General features: G+C 41.3%; 1 protein-coding gene and 1 long non-coding RNA gene across 7 annotated transcripts in view; one reads left to right on the top strand and one right to left on the bottom strand.

Annotated features, from left to right (window-relative positions):
- The window catches only part of DUSP29 (dual specificity phosphatase 29), a 49,736-nt gene continuing 22,725 nt past the window's right edge, over nt 1-27,011 (bottom strand). For 2 of the 6 annotated variants that reach the window (XM_072994996.2, XM_078391090.1), the window contains exons 2-4: nt 15,715-15,937; nt 5,993-6,213; nt 1-308 (exon numbers count right to left, since the gene is read on the bottom strand). In XM_072994996.2, coding sequence (XP_072851097.2) covers nt 52-308; nt 5,993-6,213; nt 15,715-15,890 — 654 coding nt within the window. In that variant the 5' untranslated portion in view covers nt 15,891-15,937 and the 3' untranslated portion in view covers nt 1-51. Of the gene's footprint in view, nt 309-5,992; nt 6,214-15,714; nt 15,938-23,975; nt 24,717-27,011 lie in introns of those variants that run through there. The other 4 variants (XM_072994995.2, XM_072994997.2, XM_072994998.2 and 1 more) reach the window with 3 other exon arrangements.
- On the top strand, nt 15,944-21,550 carry LOC144588369 (uncharacterized). The gene is made up of 2 exons (XR_013543890.1): nt 15,944-18,023; nt 18,640-21,550. It is a non-coding gene; the product is annotated as an uncharacterized LOC144588369 (long non-coding RNA).

The raw sequence follows: 27,011 nt of genomic DNA, 5'->3' as shown, positions 1-27,011 counted from the left end.
TGTTCAGACTTTCTGGTTCTTAGCTGCTTGTGTTTTGGGAAAGAGGGAATGTTAAATCTCTGTTTCAGTGCTGGCATCCTGTTTGTTGGCAGAGTCCATCCCATTGGCGATGTTTCTCCTCTCCAGGGCCAGCTTTATGTCCAGTTCTCTTAGCTGTTTCAGGAAACCTCGGTTTGGGAGAATGCACCTGTGTTTGAGCACCTGATCGATGGCATCAACCACTGTCATATTCTTGTAGATCATCAGGTAAGCCAGGACAAGGGCAGCTGAGCGGCTGCGACCCATGGCACAGTGGACCAAGAGCTTGTCTGTGGAAGTGAAGAGAAAAGGAAGAAAAAACGTGCAGGTTCTGTATCAGGCATACCAGGGGATAAATAAATCCTCTGGAGAAATGACAAGTTAGTACTGTGCTGATGCTCACGAATGATCAGCACTACAGTAATTCTCTCAGAATCAGACTAACTGTTGGGAAATCAGTTCAGCCTAGGACAGGTTCCTGTCGACAATATAAATCCAAATTGTTGAATTTTCTACAACTTGCTTTGAGTGCCCGTGCATAGGCTCAAATGATAAACCCCTTTGTGTTACAGTGACAAAAAAGACTATGTTTCATTTCCCGTATTAGTCCTTTTTAACAGATGTATGCGCAAGAATTTATCCCCTCAGATCATTTAGACTGCATTTTGATTCACAGATACAAGGAAGTACGTGCTACTGAACAGAATACAATTCACTTACCAGTAAATGCACACAAGACTAAGCCCTGAGCATGCATTTTTCCAATGGTAAAAATCCATGCTTGGTCAAATAAAGCAAATTTTTACCATGATTTGTAAGGAAAGTTAGAGGTAAGTCATATTGCATACAAGCTTTAGGGGCTTATATTCAATAGAGAGCAGAATGACCTCCAAATATTAATCCTAAAGATACTGCCTAATAATAATAATAATAATAATACAGTGGTGCCTCGCATTACGATGTTAATTCGTTCCAGCAAAATCGCTGTAGAGTGAAAACATCGTAAAGCGATTTTTAAAAGCCCATAGAAACGCATTAAAACCCGATTAATGCGTTCCTATGGGCTTGAAACTCACCGTCCAGCGAAGATCCTCCATAGCGGGGCCATTTTCACTGCCCGTGCAGTGAGGAATCCCTCCCAGAAAACAGCAGGTTGCCATTTTTTTTAACCCGGTGGCCATTTTGAAACCGCCAATCAGCTATGCGAAAATCGTCGTTTTGCGATAATCGGTTAGCAAAGCAGGGAACCGATCATGGCAAAGTGAAAAAACCCATAGGAAACATCGTTTTGCAATCGCTTTTGCGATCGCAAAAACTTTGTCGTATGCGATTTCGTCGTAAAATGAAGCGCTCGTCTTGTGAGGCACCACTGTAGTAGTAGTAGTAGTAGTAGTAGTAGTAGTAGTAGTAGTAGTAGTAGTAGTAATCATCATCATCATCATCATCATCATCATCATCATCATCATCATCATCATCATCATCATCCCTTTCCAGGGTTTTTTAAAGTAGAGAATATAAATGGTTTACCTTCTGGGGCTGCCCTGGGACTATGTAGCTTGGCCACGGCCACACAGGCTGGCTCTACTTGCAGGAAGCACAATGGTTGACTGAACTCCCCAACCTCTGGCTCTGCAGCCAGATGCCTAAACACTTAGCTATCCAGCCAGCTTCCATTTTATATTACATCCAGTAAATTGCTGCCTCTTTTCTATTTCATTCCCACTAGTAGGAAATTAAGTGACATAAAAGGCAATGATGCATGCTGAAGGAGAATGACCAGTATTTTTTTAATATTTATATTCTGGTTTTCAGGCAAAAAATACTTTTAAATCAGCTTATAACACCTGCTATCTACCACAAAGATGTTAATGATAAGGCATGTGAAGCATGTGACAAAAGAAGACTGTAAAGAGATTCACACCTTCACAGGTTTCATTTCCCGATGGTACGTATTGTGTTAGCTGCTATGGTATTTTGCCAGAGAAGGGCTACAAACCAGAATGTGCACCTAACTAAGCCAATGTGGAGGACCTCCTTCAGGAATAATCTGGCAAAATCATAAGTACATGCTCCTAGCCACTAGAAGAGGAATTGATGATTGTGGTTCATTTGATGATTAATGTGAAGAATTTGCAGTTATATACTATGGAATCAACAGCACAAGCAAGTTCTAAACCTGGCTCCAACTGCTCTGTTTTGCAGTACACAGTTTCCCATTTTGCCAGATGGGTATGTAGGGGAAAATACATATTCACTATACATCTCTACAGCACATGAGACCTAGTAAAGCTCAGTGGGTTGGAGTGCCTGTGGAACCCTGGCTTGGGAGTTCAGTTTCCCACCACACTTCCCATGAGAGGCACCATCTAAACCCACCCAGAGCATGTGGTTAGTTGATTGAGTTAATGCTCTGCTACCTAGTGCTGCCTTTAGCAAGCTGCATGATTCAGGAACACCCACCCAAAGGAGGGACTTGTAAAATATTTCTGAGTACTTGCTACACTGGATACCCTGGGAATGGACAGCATAACTCAAAATTGATTTGCAGGTGCATTGTTATTAGCACAGAGCATGCTATTATCTCGGCATAAAGCTTGAAAGAAAAAAGAAAAAGATACTGATTTAGTTTTTATTTATGTATTTATTTATTGAAGCCAACATCCTTTCCCTTGCAGCCCTAACAAGAGAATAATTTATAGTGCTAGACTGCAGTTGGTGAAAGTGGAAGGACCTTAAAGGCCCATCCATTTTGGAGGGAAGCAGTCAATCTAAACAACGGGTGGATCAAGGGTTGGCAACTTGATAAGTGGCCCTGTGATTCTGAAGGCTTTGTGGGTCAACAGGTGACATCTTGCATTCCTCTGCTGGGTTTTAATGTGGAGCTTATTTTGTGGAAAATGAGGAATAAGAAGTTAAAACCCAGCCAATGTTATAGCAATTTTTTATTATTTTAAACTTCTCGGGTTTGAACCAGGGCAATGCTGAAGGTCAGTGTGTAATGAGTTGTAACAATCAAGCTGTGATTCCACAGACACTTTAATGTTTCCACGACTTTGCTGTCAACGTGATTTCTGGGTGTAGTTAGAAATAAATGTGGGTTGCAAGCACAGGGATAGTTGGTAGTGAGGAAACCCACGTTTGCTAGACAATTAGCTAAAAACTGTCAGCATTTGAGATGGGGAGGGAGAAAATTCCAGGGCTTCCTTAGGATCCCCAGATGCCCACTTCTGATCACCTCGAACATTAGCTTAACCCATGGACTACATCAAGGCCTGGAGCCCAGCACAATTTGGGCCCCACTGTAAACCAGCACCCCTATGTTCTTTGGCTTGTGATACATCTGTGATAATCCTGAGCAATCTAACTAGGCTATACACAACAGTGTAACCATTTTGATAGACCATGAAGCTTAGGCAGTCCTCTGTTATACTGTATATATTTTCATAGATAATAATATTTGTGTGCCGTTAAGTCAATTTCCAGGGTTTTCTAGGTTAAAAAATATGCAGAAGCCATTTACCATTCCTTTCTGTGGGTGCCCTGGGGCTGGCCAGCTTGCCCAAGATCACACAGGCTACCTTTTCTCTCAGCAAGCAAAGTGGGGAACAAACTTCCAAACTCTGGCTCCACAGGCAGATACCTAAACCACTGAGCTATCCAGTCAGCTGTTTCCATGGACACATCATTATATATATTTATAGATGGCCATCCAGACTTCATTTAAAAAACTCCTGTGAATGAGAGTCCACCACATTCCCAGGTAGCCCATTCCATGACTGAGTGGCTTTTACTGTTAACAAATTCTTCCTATTATGAATTCAAAATCTACTTTCTTTAAATTCAGATCCGTTTGTTTGGTCACTAGCCTCTGGAGCTGCAGAAGACATGCTTGCTCAATCATCCTTCTTTATAGCCAGTATCTAGCTTTTCTTCTTTTCTATCCCTACAACAACAAATGGGAAGTTAATTGCTGCTCATACATGGAAGTCTCAGACATTGTGTTCTCTGTCTGTCTGTCTGTCCAAGCTGCCCACTGCAATCTCTGTGACTTGTGAGACATTTCTTGGCACTTCCAATGGGACAGTGTGAGGCACAGACTGAGACCTTGAGTCCTGGTTGTTGCCATGAGGTGTTCCAGGAGTCAAGGAGGGAGAGAGAAACTTTTATTCCCTCAGCCAGAACATCACCTCTGCTACTGACAGCCTAGCTATGTTTGTGTGGTCTAAAGTGATGGGGAATCTTTGGTCTTCTGGGTATTTTGAATGATAACTGCCCTAATCCCACACCATTGCCCAGGCTGGAGAGTAAACCCCTTCCTTTGGTTCACAGGGAGAAGGGGAGAGGGCTTAGAATTGAAAGTGGAGTAAAAGGATTAATAAATTTAGAGGGGGTCCAGAACAAGCAGAAGTATCCCCCATTTTCATATTGGCTTATTTCCAATTTAGTACACTATACTGTATATTATTTGGGTTGGCGGCAGGTTTTCAACCACCACCACCCCGACAGGACATGATTATGAGGCTGATGTTGGCCCTGACTTTTTGCCTTACTTGAAGAGGTTCTAACAGAAGACGGCCCATCCCTACCAGGAAATCTCACTCGGAACCAAGGACAGGTCTCAGTAGCTCCAGCAAGTGGACTTTGGAAGAGTATCTCTTGGGGTGGTGGAAGGCATGAGTGATCCCAGTTTTCTTTTCTATTTGTAATTATAATTTTTCTATTCCAAGAAGAAAGCTTCATATTTTATAATGTGAGCATTATTAAACATCCATAATATCCTACTTTTTTAAAAAAATAGACTGAATCCCTGTTGTGGGCACGTTAGCATGCCTACAGGCTTAAACTTGACCAATGAGTCAACCTTTGGGGTCCTTTTCAAACAAAGAGCTGCTTTCCCAAGGACGACAGTGATGTTGCTTTATGTAAGGCTTACGTAATAGGTGGCAAGCATGCACACCCCACTTCTCTGTATTTACAGGTGACGGGATGCTCCCAACAGGTGATGGGTCTCTGCTGTGAGTCTATGAGGAGAACCAAATAATACTGTGCATTTGACATGCACACCAATAAAAGCAGACGGATGCAACCAAATGCAAGAAGTAACGGCAGTACTGAAATGAGTTTAGATTCCATTTTAAAGAAGTTGACCAGGTGTTTAGCTCGGAAGAAGAGAGGTACCAGAGCTTGTGCCTGTGGGGGAGCTTTGCCAAAAGCTTAGGGGAAAAAAACCCAGCTATTTTATCTCCATTGTTAGTTGGGACAGGCTGTAGATGTTATGGGATGACAGAAAAGCTGTATATGCACACAGATGTACTTCTGTTGCTGTTAGAAGTATAGGTAAAAGCAAAATAGAAATAAAAATTAAAAATAAAAATAAAACGTTTAAAAAATGTGGTGGCACTTCAAAGACTAACTTTTTTCTTTTTTTAATGTGAGCTTTCATGGACAACTCCACTTTATAAGACTTGTCCACAGAAGCTCACATTAAAAAAGATAAAAGTTAGTCTTTAAGGTGCCACCATGTTTTTGTCATTTTTTACTTTTTATTTCTATTTATGCTTTTACCTACAGTGCTTGCACAGACTAACACAGCTACCCCTTGTACAACTGATGGTAGAATGTATATCAGCCCTGCATTTAAATAGGATATGACACTAAATGCACGAGAGACTTTTTCTACTGATTCCACTGATCACATAATAAGAATCTTGGGCTGAGAAGGTCTATGCAGCTTAGCAATCATAATTATGTGCCATAATTAATTCTGACTTACAGCGACTCCTCCAAGGGTTTTCTAAGTATAAAATATTCAGTTCTGGTATACCAGTCTTTCCTTCTAGCAATGCCTCTCATGGGAGGCACCGTGGGGAGTCAGACTTTCAACCACTGTGCTCCAACTCTGTCAACTACCCAGCTTAACAGCATGTGCAGCTTAGATCTGAACTTCTCTGAACTTGCAGCTCATATTCCTTACTTGTCTCATTCTGGAGTGCTTTGTCAATGAACTTGGCAGCAGAGTAGAAGAACTGGCTAAGATCAAAGGTGGGTAGATCATCTGCTTCCACCCCATAGTACTCAATGGCCATGTCCCTGTAGTATTCTGGTCCTGTGTCGACATTCCACCGACCATGGGCTGCATTCAGGATGTGGGTGAAGCCCGCTTTCTCAAGGCTGTAACGATCAAGCGCTGTTTTCCTGTTTTCAAAGAAGAAAAAGACAGGGACATGGCAAAGGCAAATATTTTCAAGAAGCCAAGAACAGAAGGCAGGCCTTCCACATCAAGCCTGCAACATCAAGTGGTGAGCTGTGAATCAGGCACTGCAGATGCAACAGCACACAGGCAGAAGACTTATCCTGCATCACTTCAATCCAGTTGTGCTTAATTTTCAATGTATTTAATGTCATGTTGGCATAAGTGTCCCTGCTTTTCAATGGAAGCAGTTCCATTCTTGTGGCTGCAATTGAGCAAATTATGTAGAAATAAAGCCTATGAATGTAGGCTTTATTTCTTTATTTCTTTTATTTTTTGGTTTGCTTTGCTTTGCTTTGAATGTAATGTAATGGAAGTGGTTTTCAGGCAGCAGTTGCTTCTCCTGTAAGTCAGTAGCTGTCCTGCAGGTTATCATAAATCATATGTTTCCATTGTAAGGCAAATGGTATTTTTATCTGTGATGGACCATGCATCCTAGGCTACATCTACCACTGTGGTTTCAGATGCATAAATGTCTTTGAACATTTTTTTAAAAAAGTATTGTTGATGCCTGATGGCTACATGTAGAAAAGTTCTCAGATGCCTTCAGTTTGGAATATGCTCTAAAAGCATCCCATCCCAATGTATCTTTTTGATGCACAAATTACATAAATTATGAATAATATAAGAGGATTATGTAACTTGCCTGCTGGTAAGCAATTCAAGAGGAAACGCTGATAATTTAATATGTGAACTACTGCTAATGCCTGTTCAAGGAATTGTACTACAGCAGTGTTTAAAATAAAACAATTTGCCAACTCCATTGCCTTGATAGTGGCAGAAAACTAGTTTTCAAGCTTAAATGGATCCTCCCCACCCCCATTCAAGAAACCTGATCATTACGGAGAGGCGGGGTTTTTATCACAGCAAGACTGGTAGAGTTTCGGGAGAGCTCCTGAAACTGACCAGGACCCCTCAGTTTTGAGGTCCCCAATGTAGGGGCAAAAGGACAGTCTGCTAGGAAATACACGTAATGACTGCAGCTATAATGTGGGAAAAACTGGAAGACAACAGGAATGTGGTTATCTTAAAAAGGATGCAAAAATTTGGAATGATGTTATAGTTGGACTTGAAATATGGAAAGCATAGATTAAAGAAGAATGTGAAGGTCCAGTCAGGGAACGAAGAGATTATTAACTACAGTAATTCTGGTAAAACCTGTTAAGTTGTTCTTAAAAAAAAATCTAGTAGAATTGTATATGTGGATGTCAAAGTACCCTGTCTGGATTTTTACCCTTCCCCTACCCATGTCCACTCCCCCAGCCCACTATCCCAAATCCTATTCCCATTGAAAATAAATATAAATTAAAAGAAAAAAGAAAGAAAGAAAAAAAAAGAAACCTGATCATTGTGGATGAACATTATTTGCATACTTTGGAGGACTAGCAGAGATCTGATTCATCAAGTTTAGTTTTTAAAATGCAAGACATTGCCATGTTGCTTTCTTTCTTTGTCTTTTCAAATGTTTCTGTGCAGAAGGGAAGACTCGGAGCAAATCCAAAGGGCAAAGGAGGGGCTCAATTTAGCCTTGTATTTTGATTTGTTTGTTGATTTATATATTGCTTTGCATTTATTCTTTATTTGTATGCTTTGGTGTAAACTACCCAAAGAGTGTGTTACACTGTGGGGCAGTATATAAAATAAACAAGCAAACAAACAAACTAGGGAATGTAGCTACTGAACCCTAACCACTGGTCTTAGAAGATACATAGAAAGTAGTTGGCTTAATGGATAATGGCCTCGTAACCACAAAAATTGCAATATATGATCCATAATATCATCTTCTGGGAAATAAACAGGCATCTGAAGACTAAATTAAGTCCCACTGATTCCAGCAAGTTTACTCCTAAGTATGACAGGAGCTGACTCCAACCCCTTATTTCAGAGCAGTTTGAAAAATTACAGAGAGACTGGAATAACCTTCTGCTCTGAGGGGGACAATAAACATCTGCTCCAGCTGCTTCACAGACACTGTGTGCCATTGATTTAAGGCTACATTAATCTCTCTTTTTCTTATCAGATAATCAAATTAAAAGGAAACATGTCCTTAAGGTTGTAGTGGAAGCTCCCTCTGAAGCTTCCTTTTGCTAAATTTTGATACCGTGAAGGGCCCACCGCCTAATGAGTTAAGAAAGACAAAGGTGAAAGAGGAATGTAGCAGAAGCCCTGTTCTGTCTCTTAATAAAGGCTCTTGGAAAGCGGCAAACTTTCCTGAAAGGATTGTACTGTAATTCATATATGTACACGCAAAACTCCAATTTATCTGCACGTATTTTAGTAGCTTCATGGCTGTTTTGTGCATGTCTCTATGCCAAATGAAATTTGCTGATGTCTGGTGTAGATTTAGAATATCAGCATTTGACCCAGTTTTTCACTTGCTTCTGCTTCTGTGACTTGATGCTTTTTTGTGTGTGTTTAGCATTTTGTATATCTTGCAACAGGGGAGCTCCTTCAGGAAGTCATGAAACAGACTCTGTGTAATCTGCAGGGCAGTGGTCAAACTCTGAATGTACGTACTATGTCTGGTAAAGAGCACAGTATTTTTGTAGCTCATAACTACAGAGATACCTTGAGATGCCCTTGGAGTCAGGAAAGTGCTCTATGAGTGTCTGACTGCTCAGGGTGGTGGCCCACAAGGCAGCTCTCTGCATGTGCTCTGGAGCTCAGGGTCTCATGCCACAGTTCCATGGGCCACTCCGTATACAGAGCATCACTAGTAATGTGAATGAGCTGAAAAGATGCATACACTTTGACATATGCAGATGAGATGTTTGCAGCACAGTTTTTTTTCTGCACTTACCTAACCTTTCCTAGTCTCATCCAGGTGACCCATGTCTGGAGATGGGGAAGATCTATAACCTTAGCTAAGCCAGAGTTGCTCCATTTTTTTTTCTTTTTAGGATGTCCAACAATGGAGCTTACCACTTGTCTTTGTGTGGGTGGGATTTAAAATACAAAGAGGACACATCACTGTGCCCATTTTCTGATTGAGAAGGGGGAGTTGATCTGTTGTCCGGATATTTTTATTTTATTTTTGCTTTGAGGGATTTGGGTTCTCCTATTGAGGGATTTGGGTTTCCCTGGACAGCAAGGAGAACAAACCTATCCATTCTGAAGGAAATCAACCCTGAGTGCTCACTGGAAGGACAGATCCTGAAGCTGAGGCTCCAGTACTTTGGCCATCTCATGAGAAGACTCCCTGGAAAAGATCCTGATGTTGGGAAAGTGTGACGGAAAGAGGAGAAGGGGATGACAGAGGATGAGATGGTTGAACAGTGCCGCCGAAGCTACCAACATGAATTTGACCAAACTCTGAGAGGCTGTGGAAGACAGGAGGGCCTGGCGTGCTGTGGTCCATGGGGTCACAAAGAACATAACGACTAAACAACAACAAATTTTTGATTTATACATCAGTGTTAGGGATGAACACTATTTGCATACTTTGGAGGACTAGCAATCTGATTTTATCTTTACTGAACAACCTAAGGTAAGGGAAAATAAGAAAGAAATCATATAAATAACAAAGCAAACTGTCAAGAGCAACACAAAACCGCAGCTTCCTTGAAGAAAGCAGACCAAATGCTCTCATCCGGTTCCACCAGAATATAAAGAAAACACAATTATTCACAAAGGAGACAGAGTTGTTATACAAGTCTGATTCTCACAAATCTCTCCCCACCCTGTTCCCCCATGTATTGGTGCATTGTCTCAAAAATTATCCTGGAAACTCACTCCAATATCAGATATATTTTAACTACTGCATTTTTCCATGTATAAGATGCTACTCTTTCCTAAAATTGTTAGATTAAAAATGGAGGGACGTCTTATACACAGAAGTAAGCCAAGGAGAAAACTGCACAGTTGCAAAACTGCCTATGTCTTCGCAAGCCAGTCTGCCTCCACTCATGAGCGAAACTGCCAATAGCTTGTATTTGCAAACAGGCTTCCCCATCATGAGCCTTATGTAACTGACGTCAGCTGAAGCGGAGGAGAACGTGTAGGCAGTGCATGGATGCAACAGTGACTGGTTAATGTTGGAGCATTCTGAGCCCATAAAGATGTCAGAAAATTAGAAAAATAAATAAAAATACTCGCATGTAAATATTGCCTGATTACTAAATAAAAATGTGTTCCTATCTAATGTTTAAAATATTGATTTCTGAATTTTGGGTTAGAAAATTGGGAGTCGTCTTATACATGGGGGTCTTATACCCAGAAAAATACGGTAGTTCTACCATGGGTGGGGAATAGGAAGACACAATTTTCACCCCATGATTGCTGTTGTACACTGTTCATTTGGGGAAGGGCTTCAGACTTTCAGAAAGTGGCAACATCAGTGAATTATAGCTGTAATAAAGAGGCTGCCAAAAATAAAAATACTGTAGCATAGTCCCTACCATGCACATCTATGCAGGAGATGACATGGAAAGCAGTTATCAAAGGTAATGATATGGTGGCTAGAGCCACTGTGTGATACAGCGGCAGAAGAGAGGACCTAAACGCATTCAGAGTCTGCTAACATAGCAGGGGCTTAGCCTGAGGCTTAATCTAAATGAGTAATGATGGGGAAACTGATAGTTCTAGGAATATCCCAAAATTCCGGGGAAGGAAATGTTGTGTGCCTATTCAGAATTTCAATAGCTTCCTGTTCTCTAAATCAGAGCCTGAATCCTTTCCAAGTTGTGCTTCAGAGCTTAAATATTTATATCCCTAAACTCACTGACTGTCTGCTATTGGCAAAAGAGAATGTGGGCTCTTCAAGATTGGGTTTAACAGATTTAGGCAAAATATTAGCTATAACAACTTTTTGAGAATTAGAGAACTGGGGAGGAGGGGGTGGATTAAGAATTGTTTCCATTTTTTTCTCATTTAAATCAGAACATGAGAATCACTAAATTTAAATTGCCTCTAAATTCACAGGACACAATTTTGTGCAATGTGAGAACACTCTGTGGTGATGGCAGCAATCATATCCCATACCTAATTAATTTGTTAATTAATGGAGGACAAGCCTATGAAAGCTACTATAATAGCAAAATAGAGGCAGGCCGTGGTCGGGTGGAAGCAGAGTTGGCAACAGGAGCTTTTAATGTCCTATTTGAGGAATATGGATGGCCACCATGCAAAAAGAGTGTTGAGTTAGAGGATTCTGGGTCTCATCCAGTATGGCTTTCAAGTATTAATCCCTCACTTGATCAATCAGGCTAGAATCACAGAAGAATGGAGTTGGAAGGTACCTCTAAGGCCATTGAGTTCAAGCCCCTGCTCAATGCAGGAATCCAAGTTAGCATATTTCTGACAGATGGCTATTTAGGTTTCCATATGCATAACCGTTCACTGTCTCTTAACCTCCTCCTTTCTCCTTCCAAGTCCAAACCCCAACAGGTTACAGTACTCTTCTAGCGACCCTATGTTTGCCCTAGTGCTTGTTCACATCCAGTGGAATCATTTTGAGAAGGTCTGTTGCCCACCCTATTTTGCTGCCACTTGAAGACTGTTTTGTCCCTTAACTCCTCGGAAATATAGCAGACCTCCAGCACTTTTGTTCAGCTCTCAGAGTTTACGAGTACCAGACACCCTTGTTAGGAAGAGGAAGCTCTTGGCATAGTCTGCTGCAGCAGAAGAGCTTTTTGCTTGAAAACCAGCAAGTTAGGCATCAGCCCAAGGTTGCCTTCTGGCAATGCCATCTCTGGTCCTGTTCATCATGTAACAAAATCCGTGATCCTGAGTCCTCCATTTAGCATGTTAAATTTTAACACGAAGGAGATAAAATTTGAATCAAAACAGTTACATACAAAGCTTTTTTAAAATAAGTATCTATGGCTGGAATGTGCCTTCTAGTTCTTGTATCTGTTTAAACCACAGAAGCCCTACATTATGATTTTTAATTTTTCTACCTTTTCACACCCATTGCCCATTTCTGGCTTTACGTCTCTATATCTCCCCAGGAAAAGACTGAACCTGAAGTCTTGTTTATTCTCTGTTTAAAAATGCTCGTGACATTTTAATTTCTTCTAAGAAATATCTGCAACAGGGTCCGGTTACAGAAGGAATGAAGGGCAAGTTATATATCTCCCTGCTATGCATGCAAGATATTTTGTATTTTTCTTTTTAATATTGAGCAGCTTTAAGAAGCTGTAATTTTGAGGCAAGCCATGCAAAGACCCCCCACCCCGCCCCATATTCGTCCACTCAGACTCAACTATCACCCAAGAAGTCTTTTCTTCCTGTAAGTCCCTGTATTACTTTACTTTTGCTCCTCCACTGAAAACTCCTCTGATAAAAAAAATCACAGTGTTTGCAAATTGCTCTTCTTTATAACAGCAGGGCTTCATCATCACATGCATCTGTGTGTACAGTAGTTTGCTCCTGCCTCTGCAGGCACTGTTCAATAGCCTGCCTTCTAGTGATAATGATGGATTTGTTTTCCTTCTTCCATGATAGTTTTTAGATATCTGACAAAGTCAGTATTATATTTGTGAGAAGGGAAGATTCCTGTTGTGCTGCTATTCTGTTGTTTAATTTTTGCTTCTTGGTTGGTTTTTTATTTGGTCTTGGATATAAGTTTTTTGATTGCTGTTCTGCACTCCCGTCATCATTGTTGTTAAATGTCCTGTGGTGTTTTAATTTTTGTGCTGCCAGGGCATTCCGGGTAAATCAAAAGGCAGGATATAAATGTTTTTATGAATAAAACAGGCCAAGCAAATGGTGTTTGCATAAGGTAGAGCTGTCCCAGCTGTTGGCAGGTTGGATACGTCCTTCCCAGCCCACTGGATTTGTCATGAACTCTACCACGGTGAGCTAAGCTCGGCTGAATTTAGCTTGCTTGTGTGTAAGGATCACATTTCCTGCTTGCTCACAGGGCTTTATGGGGACCAACTGCTAGAAGAAAAGTGGCAAGGCTCCTGGGAGAGAGAGGAATATTCAGAGCTGCTCTTAGAATATTCTGCCAATAAGTGCAGAATTCTAAGACATGTCTAAATGCAACCAGATGCAGGTTTACTTTTGCACAATCCCTACCACTTCCAGTAGTTCAGGAGGGGGATGTCAGGAAATAGTTACTCTGGTACTTCTAAGTTTGTCAGAAACTGGCTACAGTAGTTTTAAATCTAGCTTTTACCACCACCACAGCTAGAAACTTGAAACCAAGGATTCCGAGTTCTATATCAGTTACTGCAGTGTATGTTTGCTGTTATGGAATATACCCAGTCCTGAAATTACTGATGATTCTAAGAGTAGAACTAAAGCCTGCTTGGGTGTTAATGAATGCACACACAATGGAGGAGGAGGAGGATATCAATCTCCACTCCAGTTTTCAGTGTGCTCCCTTGCATGTCTGCAGTATAGCTATGCATGCACACCCTTACATATTGTGAGCAGGAGCAGCTGTGGTGGAGCCTGCCATGTGCCACCATCCATCTTACAAGTATATGCTGGATACCCAAGGAACCTTGGATGTCTAAAAAGAGAAATGTGAGTCACTTTCCTGCTGCAGCATCCTTACTCAGCCGCTTCCCATCCCTTGTCAAATACTAATCTTCATTCATTCATTCATTCATTCATTCATTCATTCATTCATTCATTCATTCATTCATTCATTCATTCATTCATTCATTCATTCATTCATTCATTCGCAACAGTAGCTGAAACTCAGTATTTGGGAAAGAAGTCATCAAAGGGAGAACTGGTGGTAGAACAGTGTCGGGCAGAATTATTCATGCCACAGAAAGCCAGCAGGCAGAGAACCAGTGAGTAAGGTATCTGGGAGATGGTGCTTTAGGCAGGGAGGTTGTGGAGAGAAAGAGAGAGGAAAACATAAAGAAAATATGCATCATAGAAAGTGTTTAGAAGAGCAGGGTTCTCTGCAGAGTTGACATATACTGGAACTGGTGCACCCTACTGTTGGGCCCCAGTGGCCATCAATGCCACTGTCACCTAGCTGCAGCAGGGCAGGCAGTGCGGTGGAAGGGCAATCATGGCCCAGGATGGACCTGTGTGACAATGCTATTCTAGATCTACCCGAATTACTCGGCATAGCCAGGAGGGACGGTTGAGGGGCCTAACGCCGAGAGAGGCTCGGAAAGAAAGAACAAGAAACCGGGCCTTGTCGGCAGTGGCCCCTTGACGATGGAACAGCCTTCCAACAGAGATCCGCCTGGCACCCTCGCTGGGTGTTTTTAAGAGCCATTTAAAGACTTGGCTCTGTAGCCAGGCCTTCCCTTCTGTCAATTCTTGAATTCTAATTCTTTGTTTATTATTCCCCATCTTGAACACTATATTACTGATTTAACTGTTTAATGATTTTGATGTTCCCATAGTGAACGAATGAGGAGGGATCCCCTTGTTCTCTCTTTCAGTTCTGTTCCATTCTCCACCAGTGTATTGAAAGCTGCTATCTCCTCTGAGGGCAAGTTGTCCAGTGCTACCATCTTCTCCAAATCTGCAGCTGAGTCTGATCCTCACTCTTGCTATAGACACCATGCCCCAATACCTCTTCCTCAGCCATATGGTTTGAGATATATGATGGAAGAAGGGACGTTGTCAGTCCTGCTCTTGCCCCTGTATCCCTGGAGGCCTATGCCCAAAAAGGCAGCTCTTGGCCTTCTGCTATCTCAGGATATTTTTTCCAATGCAGTAAAGGTGGAACAGGGACACCACCGGAGCACTTACTGCATCCCATTCTCTTGCCATGGAGAGATCACAGCCTCACCACATCCGGGCAGCATGCTCAAAAAACACCCCTATATGCTCATCTTCAGAGACTGAGCATAGAGAAAGTTACGGTAATATGTGGGAGCCGAAAGAGTAACTCTGGTATTCAGCTGCTACACACTTATAAGGCATCACTAATGATTTCCAAAAACTGCACTATGTGTGTGTGTGTGTGTGTGTGTGTGTGTGTGTGTGTGCGTGTGTGTGTGCTCATATTCCTCCAAGATGGTTCCATTTTATAACCATTAAGTGCCAGGAAATAAGAATGCACTCTAGTAAAGAAAGAGCTCTTGTATGACATACCGTATAGTTTGTCAATTCCTCCACTCGGTTTTTTAATCAGTTCCCCGGCCCTTGCTTCTCCACCATTCTCTCCACTTTCAGAACAGCAACTAAGGTGAGTGCATATAAGGATTTCAAACAATGCTACCTTATGTGAATGCAAGTGTGTGTGTGTGTGTGTGTGTGTGTGTGTGTGTGTGTGTGTGTGTGTGTGTGTGTGTGTGTGTGTGTGTGTGTGTGTGTGTGTGTGTGTGTGTGTGTGTGTGTGTGTGTTGCTCAGCTACTGCCCTGACAAATAATATGCTCCCTTACATCTACACAGCATAGCCGAAAAAGGTTATGATGTCAGAAACGCATCTTGCTGTGATTCATTTATAACAAGCATGACAGCCTTCATGGTCATTGGGGGATGGAGGCTGCTTTTGTACTGTGGAAGGGTTTACATCACTTACTCATCTCCTATGTAGAGGTTGGGCCAGACTTCATTGACATGCGTATATTTCGGGCTGCCTTTCCAAAAGAGCCTCTCCAGGTCAAATGCTCCAGGAGTACAGTAATCCCCATCAGGGTCTACTTTGACGGCCGTGTACGCACTTATCTTCCCTGTTTTCAGGGCAGTGGAAGACATCTGGTCTCAAGAGTCTATGTTTGACAGATGAAAAAACAGAAAATATCCTGTGACAGAATGATAACCAGAAGGCATTGTGAGAGAAAAGAATCCAGCCAAAGTTTTCTTCCCAAATGTATTACTGTGCCTGTATTACTCGGGGACAGGTCTACAGCTGATTCTGATTCTTCTTCTTTTTTTTTTAAGTGAGTTTGTGAGGAGGAATTTATTTTATTTTGCTATGGTTAAAAAAACATCTCTCTTTGGATGACTTGGGGGCATGGGCTGTTTTAAAAGAAGTTTAAAATGCTTGCCTGTTTTGAAAAAGGGCAATGTTGTACTAGGAAGCATTTCCTTTAATCACAGTCAAATTATATGGGATACCAGAGTTTCACAGTTAAAAGGTTGTGACATGTCATCATATCAGGCAACAGATTTCTTCAAAATGTCATGCTTAACTAATCACATTTTGAACGATATGGCTTTGTTCTCCCTGAAGGCTGTCATTATATGGCCAAATCTGTCTGTGAAGCACTGTGACACATATGTGTGCTATATGGTTTCTCTCTGGGGTCCAGACAGTCCTATTTCTTGTAAATAGTGGAAGTTTTATCTCTTGCACTTCACACCAGATTTACTAAATACTGTACTGTATAACCAGGAAAAGACATGAATAGGGAAATTGATGTTTTTCATTTCTTATTGGGATATAAAACTGAATGATAACAGTCTTGGCAAGAAGAAAGCTAAACTACAAGCATTACTTTTCCCTTAATATATAGCCTCTCTGCACAGGGAATGTTTGATTGTCTGTTGCAAGCAGGAGCATGACCCTCCTCCTTATGAGAACCAGGCCATCATGAAGGAGAGAGATGCGCATCTGAGGGACAAAAACAATATCACCAAAGCAACAGTGGGTGAGGTAATCTGTAGTTGTGGACCTTTAAAGAAAATGGGGAAAAATATTGTTTTGTTTTGGAAATATTTTGATCCCTTTAAAATATTTGTTGTCATGGAAACATGGAAAGAGTATATGTTCAGCATTGCCCTCTTTCATGTATCTATATCCTTTCCTTCCTCCAGGAAACCAAAGAAGCTGAAGCTTTGGTTTTAGAGAAATGAAAAGGAAAGAAATATTGAGGGGAAACATCCATTCAATTTATTTTTCTCTGATATGGTGGTTTTCTGACCTTGTTACATATTTGTTTTCCACTGGTCCTCGTGGTTGTGGATTAATTATGAAACAGCATTTGTCAAACTTTACAAGGCCTTTATGATTGATTAAATAGAAAATGGTGTAATATTTTATTATTTGGTGTTGTGGGGAAAATGTAACCTCTTTCCCAGGCAAGGTGTCATTGCTAGAGTAAGAAAATGCTCCTGGCAAAATACTTGGACCAATACTTTATAAGCCTGTATTTACTCCCCCTGCCTGAACTAAAACAACTTTCCTGAAGAGGACTTAATAAACATCCCTCATTAATAACCTGTTTCCCTAAAAATAAGACCTAATCTGAAAATAAGCCCTAGTATGATTTTTCAGGATGCTAATAATATAAGCCCTACCCCAAAAATAAGCCCCAAATAAGCGAAACCCTGCCCTCCACCACTATGCAGCAACCAGAAGAAGATGACAGGACTGTATTGGAATAAATGTAGATTGTGGTACATGATTAAAAAAAAATCTCCTGAAAATAAGGCCTAGTGCGTTTTTTGGAGCAAAAATTAATATAAGACCCTGTCTTATTTTCGGGGAAACACGGTATGTAGTTTTGCCAAAAGATTTGAATGGCGTCTGTTGCTTGTTCACAGAATGTTCACCGTAAGGCAGTTAAACTGGCTGAAGATGACCCACACGATATATTTCTACACCATACATATTTTAAAAATAATAATATGTCATATTACCTTCTCGTGAGCCCAGTATTTTCAAACACTCAGATATAAGGGGAAGACTTTGCCTATTTATTAAGCTTCTCCAAAGAAAGAACTTGGCTATGCCCTCCACTAGTTAGTGTGGAATAAACAGGGTTTCTCAGATTAAAAGCAGGGGCAGTGTCTCCTCAGACCTTGGCCGCAGCGTGTAGCTATGGTTCAGCTTGAGGACCTGGGAATTTTCTAACGCAGAAAATCCTTGATTGGGGAAGCCAGAAGGTAAGGAATGTGGTGTTTGTTTTTTTAAGTGATAGTGCAGGACTGGTGATAATTTGAGAATGGGGAGTGTGTGTCCTTCCAGATGTTGCGGGCCTGCAATTCCATCATCCCTAATAACTGGCTATTCCGCTAGGAGGAACAGAGGTTGTGGTCCAATAAAGTTTGAAGAGCTGCCCCTACCATGATCGCACAGACACCGGGGCCTGGCATAAACTAACCACCTGGTGGATTGTACTCCTAAATCCTGTAATGGAACTACATTACAAGTCCTTTTAAAAATGATGATGGTGGTAATAAAGATTATTAAGCAGCTCTTAAATTACTTGAGAAGAGCTGAACAGGAGCTGAACAGTGTCCAGTTCAGGATGACTCATCCACTTGGGATGATGATCTAAAATGTTCTGAACTGCCATTAGTGCTTAATTGCCTCGAGTGTCTTGGCAGAAAGGTAGTATATAAATGCAGGCAATAAACTGAGGAAAGGATAGATGTTGACAATGAGCATATGGAAACTAATGGCAGACAGTAAAAAACCCTGTAGTGTTGCAGGAAAAATGACACGCCCTGTAAACATTTCAAGAAGGCTAACATAATGTGTGTGTTGTTTTTATTACAGTAATGCTAGAAGACTGAAAGCCAAAACGAATGAAATAGTGTCTGGTATTTGTATACAGACCATGGAGCTTTTTATTGGAGGCCTGCTGGCAGAAAAGGAGATACTTCTAGACTTAAAATTTATCAGACGGGCAGTATTGGAAATGTAGTTGCCCATATATCAAGACCGCAAGAGACTGCAATAAACTAACTACCATAAAAGGAAGAAATTTAGTCCAAGAATCATTATGGTTAAAAATACCATACCGAAGTATTAATAAAATGATGGAAACAAAATGTTGCTGACCTAGAGATGCAGAAAGACATCAGAGAGGAGCCAGGGGCAAAATTCTGTACTGATAGATGAGTTTAACTATCCTCAAATTGGCTGGCTAAATGTATCTTGAAGTTATGCCAAATGGACATGGCTGGTCATCGTAAACTGTTATGCTTTCAATTAATTATTTATGATGCTGACAAGAAAGGAGACAGCCTTTGATTTAGTACTGAATGGTACCCAGGATCTGGCGAAAAATATGAGGGTTGCCAGATCTCTCAGGAATAGTGTATGATATTGGATACAACATATATGTCCAAGATGAAGGGCTGAGCTTCAAATGCCAGAAGACCCAGCCAGTGTGATCCATGGTAATGGATCAAAGGAGTTGTCATTTAAAAAAAAAAACTCTCAAGGGTAAAGGATTCCCTCCAATATATACATGAATGGTAGATTGCTCAGAAAGTTCAAGTAGAGCCCATTCAATTTCAGAAGAGAAGACTTTTGAGTGCTTGAAGGTTATTTAAAAAAAATTTGCAAGACTGAGTCCAGGCAGACAAATTCCTTTAAGAAGCTTATTTTGTATAGAAGATGCTGCCAATCAGAATGGCAGCAAACATGAAAAGATGTTGCCAGCATGGTTAAACAGCATAGTCACAGCTGCTGTCAAAGGACAGAAGATAGTAGCCGATCAAATGTAAATATGACATTTAAATGAATCAGAAGGAATTTTGCAACAGGGCACACTAGCGGGAAGCTAGCTAGCAGTTTGACCTGTTGCAGAATAAGGTATGAAATATTGGGAGGGGGAAAATAGGTAAATTACATGGATAAATAAAACATTATTGACCTTTGACCAGAATCTTGTTGCACTGCTTTGGCTGCACAACAGGAATGATATCATTGGCCAATTCCTGCTATTTAAAACAGAATATTCTGAGGCCTTGAAGCTTGAATTCTTATGGAGGGCCCTTTGCAACCAGCAATAAGGTCTGGGTAACCACTGTTATCTTCAGTGTAGTTGTTCCGTAACAGATCATCGCAATATTCTTTTAAAATGTGGACCAAAGTTGCTTCTGGGGCCCCTCTGGTATTAGGGGCTCTGAAACATATGTATCGTAGTAGATCTGCTCCTTGGGGTGCATGAAAATAACTGTCAAACAGGTGTTTTGGTCCTAATTGAAATAAAAATTTGGAGGACAGTGATTCAAAGAGAGCTAAATGTTTTCTCAATTCACTCCTTGGTCCTGACCTGGGTTTTCTACACATAGTGCCTGATTTTAAATTGGGGGCGGGCAAATGATGCAAGTGAGAGCCACCACCTTTCATGTAATGTGTAGTTTGGCATCGAATAGCTAGGATTCTCCGGCTTCCTCTGCAGGAGCATGAAGAAGAGAACTATGGTGCATATATCATAAGAAAGAGGAGAGTTCCACGTGTGCAGAGTATTTCTTCCCCAGGGAAGAGTCTAGGCTCTCTAGGGCTTTGAACAACTTGACTGGAGTCTTGCTTTTAAGGCTGAAATCCAGCAGGTTATCTATTCTCTTACAAATGCACCTGCTGAATTTTTGTTTGCTTTCTGCTTTTTGATCAAACACCATAATACCACAAAAAGATGTTGATCTTAATTGTGATAAAAAATATTTTGCTTTGGAAAATGGGTGTCTTGTTCTCTCCCTCTCTCAAAAATAGCTGCCCACAGAGAGATGACTGAAGGAAACCAGCCTCCTGTCCCTCTCCAGATTGAAAGATGGCTAATATCACAATGGCTGAGAAAACTCCACAGCCAGGGGATAAGAGGGCAGGTCCTCTTATGGAGTGAGAATTGGTCGAGAACCTGGAAATGAGAGTAGGTGTCAATGGGCAATTTTCACAATGGAGAGAGGTGAAAAGCACTGTGGCCCAGGGATCTGTCCTGGGAGCGGTGCTTTTCAACCTGTTCAGAAATGACCTGGAGACAGGGATAAGCAGTGAGGTGGCCAAGTTTGGAGAAGACACAACTTTTCTGGGTGGTGAAGACCAGAAGGGATTGTGAAGAGCTCTCTCCAAACTGGGAGAATGGGCGGCAAAATGGCAAATGTGTTTCAATATAAGAAAATGCAAAGTAATGCACATTGGGGCAAAAAAAAAATTCAAAACTTTAGTTATCAGCTAATGGGTTCTGAGCTGTTCATGACTGATCAGGAAAGAGATCTTGGTGTGCTGGTGGACAGCTCAATGAAAGTGTCAACCCGGTGTGTGGCGGCAGTGAAGAAAGCCAATTCCATGCTAGGTTTCATTAAAAATGGGATTGAAAATAAAACCGTCAACATTATAATGCCATTGTACAAAATGATGGTAAGGCCGCACCTGGAGTACTGCGTACAGTTCTGGTCGCTGCACCTGAAAAAAGACATAGTGGATCTAGAAAAGGTACAGAAGAGAGCGACTAAAAAGATGACTCAACTGGGGCATCTCCCTTATGAGGAAAGACAACAGCGTTTGGGGCTCTTTAGAGAAGAGGCACCTGAGGGGGGACATGACTGAGACATATCAAATGATGCAGGGGATGAATAAAGTGGATAGAGAGAAGCTCTTTTCCCTCTCATGCAATACTAGAACCAGGGGACATCCACTCCAATTGAGTGTTGGGAGAGTGAGAACAGGCAAAAGAAAATATTTCTTTGCCCAGCGTGTTGTTAGTTTGTGGAACTCCCTGCCACAGAGTGAGGTGATGGCATCTGGCCTTGATACCTTTTAAAGGGGATTGGACAGATTCCTGGAGGAAAAGTCCATCACAGGTTACAAGCCATGCTGGGCATGTATAAAAGGGAGGTACCTCCAAATACCAGATGCAGGGGAGGGTTATCAGGAGATAGGTATCTCGTTGTCTCATGTGCTCCCAGAGGCATCTGGTGAGGCCACTGTGAGAGACAGGAAGATGGTGTAGATGGGCCCTTGGCCTGATCCAGCAGGGCTCTTCTTATGCTCTTATGGCTATTGGCTGGCTTACAGATCTAATGGGCATGTGGTGAATTGGTTTGGGATGCTGGGCCAGCTCCCCACCACTCTGTATCTCTGTGGGCTAAAGTTAGGGGCATGTCAGTGCCGATAACATTGCAAGCATGAGCACATCCCCTGACATGAACCCTTGGAACCGGGGACCCAATTCCTTCTTGACACTTAGCACTGTTGATGTAATTCATGGTTTTGTTTTATGAATAATTTTATTGTGAGCTGCCCTGAGTAGACATAGTCTAGAAGAGTGGTATGAAAATCTAATAAATAAATAAATTTTAAAACATCAGGAGACATTCTCTTCCCTACCAGTCAGACTCACACCATTTTGGAAAGGCCTGCTGGCTGGCCTCACTTCTAATGGCTTTCCTGGGATCAACAATGTCACTTCATAAAATTTTGCACCTAGTGCCAGTCGTATTCTATATTTCAGCACTGCTTCAAAAGGAATGGGTAAATGGCAGTGAGAAGGAGCTAACCCAGGCAAGAGATCTGTTGCGTTGTCTCCAAAAATATGATTAATCTTAGATGCTAAATGATGCTGGAGATTTCCATTTTCCAAGTTAAAACCCTGTGCTGTGGCACTATGAAGATCATTTGGTAGATCAGGTTACCAGTGTCTTTGAAGCAGAAAAAACTGCTTCAGATTTCAGTGGATAAAGAAAGTGACTCAGGTGTATGACTGAGTGGCCCTTGAGGCATAAATCACTTAAATGTTATCTCCCCATGTTCAGCAGTCAAAATATAAGAGGAAACAATATAGGACAAAACAAATAACTATTTGCTGCCCTTCAATGAAATAAAAAAAAATCTGCTGCCTGAGGCAGCTACTTCACTTTGCCTCATGGAAAAGGCAGCCTTTTATCAATGCAAGATCACATTTTTAAAGCAACCAAATAATCAACCAAAAAGACTGCCAGAATTGTTGGAGCAGATGCAGCTACCCAGCCCATGACAGTCGCGCTGTGAAGATTTGCAAATCTAACCCTTCTGCCCCTGCCTCCATTGATATTTTGCAAATCCTAGACCTCACCAAAAAAGCCCCATGTCTCTTAAATTTATCTGGGATTTACTAAGATCCGAGGAGAACACACGAGTCACATTCATTTTTTAAATGTTGTTCTGATCAAACAGTGCAATGTTTTTCAAAAGCTCAATAACAAGGCATATTTCATTGAGCAGGGATGGCCACCGAAACTAGAAACTGAAGGAAGCTTTTTGGCTGAAACTAAAGTAACCAAGAATTCTAGATTGAATCTTGATTGATTGAACTTACATTTTTGGAGTAGCTAATTACTAGAAGAAGTTAATTTTGTCCACTGTCCTGGAAATTTCCCAAGTATTCCCCATTTCTTGATAGTGAAGATCTTTGTCTTGGGCTGTTGCAGATTTCAACTGCCTCACAAATCAAATATAATCTCTCTTCAATTACAATTTCCTTGCCCCTTTTCTCTACTCACTCGTATTATCCAAGACAACAATGTCTCAAATTCTTGTTTCTAGAGGTTTTTGTCCTTAGTCTTGATGAGTTAACAAGGAGTTATTGTGAAACCTGTGAGTTTTGGGTTAGTTTTTTTTTTAATTGCCAGGCACAAACCCTTAGAATTTCCTGACTGACAGACAGAAACCATCTGATTTCTGGCGCAACCATGGAGTTAGATGCAAGTGAAAGCTTATTGTAATAATAATTTTAAAAAAAAGTCAGAGGAGGTGGGGAGAGCAGAAAGGGTATCCAAATATAAGTTCTCCCCCCCCCCAAAAAAAAACAAGTTTTGAATCTATAAAACAAATTTCCATGAAACAGTAAATTGAAGGAAAGGTATAAAAAGGTTCAGCCAACAAGATGAAAGTGGAACTGATTATATAACATTCTGGAATGTTAAACGACCTCATTTTATTCCCCCGGGAGTGACTATCTAATATTACTCTTGCCTCTGTTCGAAAATTGATTTAAGAAGCCACCAGCTGCTTTGAAAGGCTTTTTAAATGCTCAGTGCCTTTCCCCTGTTTTCTGCTCTAGCATTTTAAAGGGAATGGGCTAGCATTTGAGGAAAGGCAGTCCAGCTTCTCGCATCGTGGCTTACCTGCGGGCTTATCTGGGAGCTGTAGGTAGCGTGGATCTTCGGAGTGTGACAGGGACGACAAAGGAAATCTTACCAACTTTGAAACGGGCATCTATTTTTAGAGCCGGATTTGCTGACTGACCTTGTGTGATACCCACTCAAAGGGGAGAATCTTTACATCTGCTACTAAAACTATTCCCTGATGTGACCTGAAACCGTTGGCCTTGGCAGTTCAGCGAACAGGTTGCAAGTGGTTCAGGCTGGTGAGCCCTTCATTTTGGTTGTGCAGCTTCTGACAGAGTACAAAAGGCAGGCATCTGTGGGCTTAGCCAATCCTCAGGTCAGGGGCCAGGTCAGCTCTCGCTTCCTTGGTTCAAACCATTGGCAACTTTCAGTTAACTGCTGGAGGAAATGAACTCTAGTCAGAGGGTGGAAGCATTACTTCTTTGACTTTTGCACCCAGATTTCCTTTCCCCCCCCCACCCCCAAGCTGGGCCGCTATTCATGTTGGCTGAGGGATTCTGGGAGTTATCATCCAAAAAGACAGAGAGAATACCTTTTCCAAACTTGAATGACACCTTTTTCAAACTCAGGGTCAGCTGCAGTCACGACAAGGCTGGATAGAGGTCTTGGAGTGCAAACCCAGCCTTGCTTTTGGCCCCTTGGGTCTAGGCCTGTTCACACTGTCCAGGAGGTGCTTTACACCATAAGGCACCTGACTTTTGTCCATCTAGCTCAGTGGTTCTTAACGTGGGCGATAATGCCCCCCAAGGGGCGATTTCATTTTTCAGGGGGACGGTAGAACGAAAAGGGGCGGCGTGGGGGCGTTGGAGCAGAAGGGGGCAGTAAGGGGGCGCTGGTGCAAGCCAAACCTGTGAAGATGGGCTGCAGCCTTTTTACAATGTGCATGAATATATATTTTCCTCCAGTCTTAATTTAGTTTCAGAGTTTTTGTCTTGAATTTTTTAGTTCCTGCATTGCGGTTTGTTTTTATGCCCTTTTTATATTTCTTTTTGCGTCTTAAAATTCGCTTGCAATTACTTTTGGGGGCATTTCATTTTCTTGGAATTGAATTTTGTTTTCAGGGGTCATTGGATTTAAGTGTCTTAAATGAATGAATGAATGAATGAATGAATGAATGAATGAATGAATGAATGAATGAATAAATAAATAAATAAATAAATAAATAAATAAATAAATAAATAAATAAATAAATAAATAAATAAATAAATAAATAAATAAATAAGATATCATCACCGTGGGGAGGGGGGCGATGATAACTTCCTCAATGGCTCAAGGGGGCGTTTCTTTCAAAAAGGTTAAGAACCACTGATCTAGCTCATCACTGTCTGCTCTGGCTGGCAGCAGCTGTCCATGATCTCAACCATAATGCAGTACATTTTGCCAGGCTTTTCTAGAGTAGCTGCTTGATCCTTCGAAAAAGGATTGTCACAGGGGAACTTATGCCCTCTCTTTCTGGTGCCTAAACGATACACTGCCGTTGGGGGAGTGAGACAAGGTGACCCTTGGATACATGAACATAAATATGCACATGTGAACACAAGAAGCAAGCACACCGTTTTCTTTTCATCTTCACCTGCTCTTCATAATCATCCTTCCATCTAGATAATACATGTAATAAACTTGTAAATCCATCTTGCCAGATGTATTTTGATTTGCAGCTGGAAGAAAGGATAGCTTCTTTTCATTTTGCAGGGAGGGCATTCTGCAACTCTTTAAAATCCCTTTATGACAAATAATTATGTGACAAACAGTTGTGGCTGCATACCTGTAGCCGAGTGCAAGGATTTTGTTTAGCTGACCTCAGTGTTTACCCTTTGATTGTGGTGAATCAGGATATAAAGTGAGGTGAAAGAACTGTAGGAGACCGGATCTGTGACTGACCTCAGTGAGAAGAATTGAGGTAATGCCAAGGACAAGAAACACCAGGAGTGATGGTACTCAGACAGAGACACCTGCACAATCTTTCTTGAGTCCTTCTCATAGTCTGGTGGCTCTGCTTTACAGGAAGTGCTGATAAATAGCAGAATGCCTGGTTCTTTCAAAGTTGAACTTCTGTTATTATTACTGTCTGTACTGTGTGCTTTGTACAGAAATTTTAAAACAAGGATACTGCCTACATTTAAGTTTGGGCCTGTCCACATTGTGCAGTTGTTTAATATTCCTTGAATCCATGATATCAGTACTGCAGCCAAGTGTGTACACAATACAAAGTTGAAACTAGTTTTAACGGGGTCCTCTGGGTTTGTGTTTTTTAATACAACCAGTGTGATATGGTATATTTTTGTTCTATTTTGCTCAGATTAGCTCTACTGCAGGATTTGTTTGTGTGGATGCCAGTATTGTGTTGATGTGTGCTGATCCATACACTGTGTATGTGTATCATTTGATGATGTTTCCTCATGGCGTTTTTCTGCTGGTAAGTTTCCACTCCTCCATGTCTAACTGCTGGTCCTGCTTAGTCTTCTTGACTATTAGTTATTTTTACTTTCTGATTTTTTTCTTTAATAAATGTTACGACTTGTGCAGCATGGCACAAAAGTGAAAACTAAAAGTTTTTTTAATTAAACAAAAATGTGAAGGTTTGAAAATAAACATGAAAGTTTGTAGTTGTGAGCAGGTAAAAACCAGGAAAGGGGAGGGCAGAAATGAGAGGCAAAAGGAGATGGCAATATATATATGGTGGGAGCGAGACCTCAGGGAGCAATTCTGGATGTGTGTGGACAGGTGGCACTGGGAGAACCAGCTGTATCTCAGTACATGCAGCCACAAACGCCCTTCCTATGCAGTACGGGGACCATCTATTTAAATCTCAAACAAACAAACAAACAAACCCCAGAATGATTCATGGCAACACCAGAAGGAGTGGAGACAAAGCCACAGTGTGGACAAGCCTTTTATTGTGGAACACAAGTGTAGTGGAGGCCTGTTAAAGTAAAAAAAAAAAAATCTTAATTCTCAACCTACGACTGTTTAGCCATCTCTTTCTCTCACCCTCACTCTTTGCTCCCAGTTGAACCCACTCATTTAACACCA

This window comes from Pogona vitticeps, chromosome 3 (assembly GCF_051106095.1).
Source record: "Pogona vitticeps strain Pit_001003342236 chromosome 3, PviZW2.1, whole genome shotgun sequence".
Taxonomy (NCBI): Eukaryota; Metazoa; Chordata; class Lepidosauria; order Squamata; family Agamidae; genus Pogona; species Pogona vitticeps.
The sequence above is the reverse complement of the archived record's forward strand: the minus strand, read 5'-3'. Positions and strand labels throughout refer to the sequence as shown.